Source organism: Theobroma umbraticum, unplaced genomic scaffold (genome assembly GCF_002168275.2).
Source record: "Theobroma umbraticum cultivar Fairchild unplaced genomic scaffold, ASM216827v3 scaffold_51.0, whole genome shotgun sequence".
In the NCBI taxonomy this organism is placed as follows: domain Eukaryota; kingdom Viridiplantae; phylum Streptophyta; class Magnoliopsida; order Malvales; family Malvaceae; genus Theobroma; species Theobroma umbraticum.
The window spans coordinates 6,453,241-6,457,042 of record NW_018397260.1 but is presented as its reverse complement, the minus strand read 5'-3'; the positions used below and the strand labels follow the sequence as shown (position 1 = coordinate 6,457,042).

The 3,802-nt window shown below is 32.8% G+C and overlaps 1 protein-coding gene across 2 annotated transcripts in view; it reads left to right on the top strand.

The window, feature by feature from the left end:
- Positions 1-2,622, top strand: part of LOC110416622 (branched-chain-amino-acid aminotransferase 2, chloroplastic-like) — a 3,055-nt gene extending 433 nt beyond the window's left edge. Inside the window, exons 3-10 of one of the 2 annotated variants that reach the window (XR_002445177.1) lie at positions 111-282; positions 764-940; positions 1,050-1,181; positions 1,272-1,370; positions 1,467-1,583; positions 1,790-1,885; positions 2,103-2,166; positions 2,265-2,306. Coding sequence is in view for 1 of the 2 variants with exons in the window: in XM_021428649.1 (XP_021284324.1) it covers positions 111-282; positions 764-940; positions 1,050-1,181; positions 1,272-1,370; positions 1,467-1,583; positions 1,790-1,885; positions 2,265-2,377; positions 2,497-2,611 (1,021 nt within the window). In the remaining variant the exon portion in view is untranslated. Of the gene's footprint in view, positions 1-110; positions 283-763; positions 941-1,049; positions 1,182-1,271; positions 1,371-1,466; positions 1,584-1,789; positions 1,886-2,102; positions 2,167-2,264; positions 2,378-2,496 lie in introns of those variants that run through there. The other variant, XM_021428649.1, reaches the window with a different exon arrangement.
- Positions 2,623-3,802: the final 1,180 nt, after the last annotated feature.

The following is a 3,802-nucleotide window of genomic DNA, read 5'->3' as shown; positions in this document are numbered from 1 at the left end:
GTCCAACCCCCTTAAAAACCATACTAAAAATAACATTTTTGAACTAATTAATCTTAATCTACTTAATTTCCTTGTGCTTGTGGCTCTTGGTCTTTGATGGACGCCTTCAGAGATGATGAGAATGCTGGCATGGATTGGGATAATCTTGGATTTAGTCCGGTGCAAACTGATTTTATGTACATCATGAAATGTTCGAAAGATGAAAATTTTGCCCAAGGACAGCTTAGTCGCTACAGGAACATTGAATTCAACCCTTCAGCAGGAGTCTTAAATTATGGACAGGTAAGCAAGCTTGAAGCTTCAGCCTAGCTTTTCTTTCTTTCTTTTTTTTTTGTAATATATATGGAGATTCATTACGTAATTGGACCAAATTCGAACAGAATAAAAATTTGTACCTATTTCAGTCGTTCGCATTAATTGCAATTGTAAGCAAAAAGCACGTACTAGATCTTTCTAAGAATGACAATTAACTTTGAAATTAGTATAGTTTGCATGAAGTAAGGCATAGTTTATTCGATTTGATTTTATAATCTAAACAATCTCTCATGTTAGTTCTAATCAAAAAATCATTAACATACAAATCAAAATATAAAATTAAGTTATTTTTATATACACCTCAAGGCCGGATAGGACAGGGCAACCTGATAAATCTTTCCAATGACGAGATCTACAACTGGAACTGACTTCGTTTGTTCTTCATTAAACTATAAACTTTGACACGTCTAAACACATCGTAGTTATTGCATGAAATTATCATATCCAGGGTATTTTTGAAGGTATAAAAGCAAACAGGAAAGAAGATGGGAGCCTGCTTCTCTTCCGTCTTGATCAAAATGCCATCCGCATGAAGATTGGTGCTGAAAGAATGTGTATGCCCTCTCCATCCATTGATCAGTTTATCGAGGCAGTGAAACAAACTGTTCTTGCTAATAAGCGTTGGGTAATCATCCTCAACTTTGAAACAGAGGAAATTGAATTCCCAGTCTATTCTTCTCTAAGTACCCTTTTCTTCTTTCTTTTTGATTAAACTCATTGGCAAGATTGAGCAGGTTCCTCCATCAAGAAAAGGGTCCCTCTACATTAGACCTTTGCTCATAGGAAGCGGTCCTGTTTTGGGCATTACTCCAGCCCCTGAATACATGTTCCTCACATATGCTTCCCCTGTTGGCAACTATTTCAAGGTGGTGTTTGATTTTTTTATTTTTTTAAATATAATTAATCTCAGCTTTAACGTCAAATGTGAGATGAATTATACTAAATTGTTGATACAGCAAGGTAATGCACCTTTGAACTTATATGTTGAAGAAGAATTAATTCGTGCCTCTCCTGGTGGAGCTGGAGGAGTGAAATCTATTTCAAATTATGCGCCGGTGAGGGCCATTGTTTACTTTCCATCTTTAATAACTTTGTATAAGCATACCAGGTTAATTGAAAGGATGTCAAGGTTTCTCTGAGTTTATTTGTAGGTTATGAAAGCACTAATCAGAGCAAAAAGCCAGGGATTTTCTGATGTTTTGTACCTTGACTCAGTAAATAAGAAATATTTGGAGGAACTCTCGGCTTCCAACATTTTCATTATCAAGGTATAACTTCAGATCAGATTTTCTTTTAATGTCAATTTTTAAATGTCCAACACCCTAGACACTTGTCCCTGTTTTGCTGCCTGATCGAATAGAAGAAGTTGGACAATGGAGAGAAAAATGTAATCTACCAAGAGCAAAACAGGAGTGAGATATATAACAAACGTCATTCTCATAAAATCATTAACCTCATGTTTCAATCTTTGCAGGGGAATGTTATTGCAACCCCTCTTACAAGTGGGACTATTCTTCCTGGAATCACTCGTAAAAGCATTATCGACATTGCGAATGATCTTGGTTATCAGGTGGCTAATTTGTGCACATAATAAAGCTCAGTCTCTTCATTGACTCGGCGGCTGCTTGTTCTGTTCTTTCGTTTGTTACTTTGATGTTACTTATTTCAACTATCTTCCATAATTCCCTTGTCCGACAACTTGCCTTTCTTTTTCTTGCTTAAAAATATCTAGAATAAGTTGTCTTCTTTTGATTGTAATTGTCAATATTGTCATTTCGACATCCTAGGTTCATTACTGAATTATAAGCTCTCCAAGCCACCTCTCATCCTCGGATTCTTTTTCGTTTGCAGGTAACATAATTAACTCAAAACTTTTACACAGCTTAGCACCTTTGAAAATATGCAAAACCATATAAAAGAGGAAAATACTTCTTGAATTCGATGATCAGGTTGAGGAAAGAGCTATATCAGTGGACGAATTGATAGATGCTGATGAAGTTTTTTGCACTGGGACTGCTGTGGGTGTTGCTTCAGTCGGTAGCGTTACATACACGGGCAGAAGGTGATTACTACCAAATACTTTTTCCTATTTTTGCTCAATCAAAAAGAAAAGGACTGATAAAATGAAAACATCCCTTTCTCTTGCTAGAATTACCTTACATCTATTAGCATGTGCTACAGGATTCAATTCAAAGTGGGTGAATGCTCCATTTGCCAAGAATTAGGCTCAACTCTCGTTGGCATTCAAACAGGCCAAATTGAAGATAAGAAGGACTGGATTATCAAGATTCCATAATTCTTTACGAGACAAATGTAAAGAAGCAGAGTGATGCTACGTAATCTAACCTACTTTTCTATTAACTTATAAATAAAATTTTTTTTTAATATTTGAGTATTTGATTCACTAATTGATATATAATTTCTCTATTTATAAAGTAAACTTTAAATCTCTTTCTCTTATTAAAAAAAACATTATTAATTTATTTTACGCAATAATCACACTTTACAAGAAAAATTTATAATCATAAATCAAATCATAAATAATAAATTTATACCACATCATTAAGATAAATTAATAATATTAAAAGCAGTTCCTTCATGTTTAAATGTCAGAGATGTCAGGCTAAAATTCCATTAATACTGATAGTCGTCAGAATTAATATTGATTTACCATATTATAATAATAAAAAAATAGTAGTTAGATGTCAATCGAGTCCTAAGACTAGATTCGACTAGCTTTCCTTTTATGCTATGTGTTCTATAACTTCTCTCATCAATCCTTTTGAAAGTTCCAAATTAAAGCTTCTTAATGGCCGTCTGTCCCTTTGCTATCCCTACTTGGTCTAAGGGTTAGCTATTTCAAAATACTGTTCTCTCCACAACTGTTTTTTCATCAAAGTCGGCATAAATTTTAGATTCCAGCATTACCACATCCTCGTGTTAATTTTTGAGTTCATATGTTAGCACGTGACCCTATCATGGATTTAATGTAGCTTAGAGAAAAAGGTATTATTAGCGTGTACTTCCTAAAATCCTCAAGTTAATACATAACATTTAACAATTTTTATTAGACAAAAATATGATTTGAATTTATTTAAATATAATTCATACAAGGTTGTTTTATTCTTTTTTTACCCCACTTTATCACTTTCTTTTCTCTTCATTTGGATATATATATATATATATATATATATATATATATATATGTTAAGTGGAAATTAACCCTCAACTTTTCAACTATGAGCTTTTAATTGATGGGTAATTATTGGACATCTTATAAAAATATTTTAAAACCCTTATCAACAAAAGTGTACTTTGTTGAAAATTAGAAAATTATGATTTCTCGTGAAAATTACATTATCATAAAGATTAGTCTTTCAATAAATGGTTTACTATTATTACTATAAATTAAAAAATACCGTTAGCAACATGGAAATATATTAATTGGAGGTCTAGTTATAATGCAAGATAAGAGTTAATGTGCTAG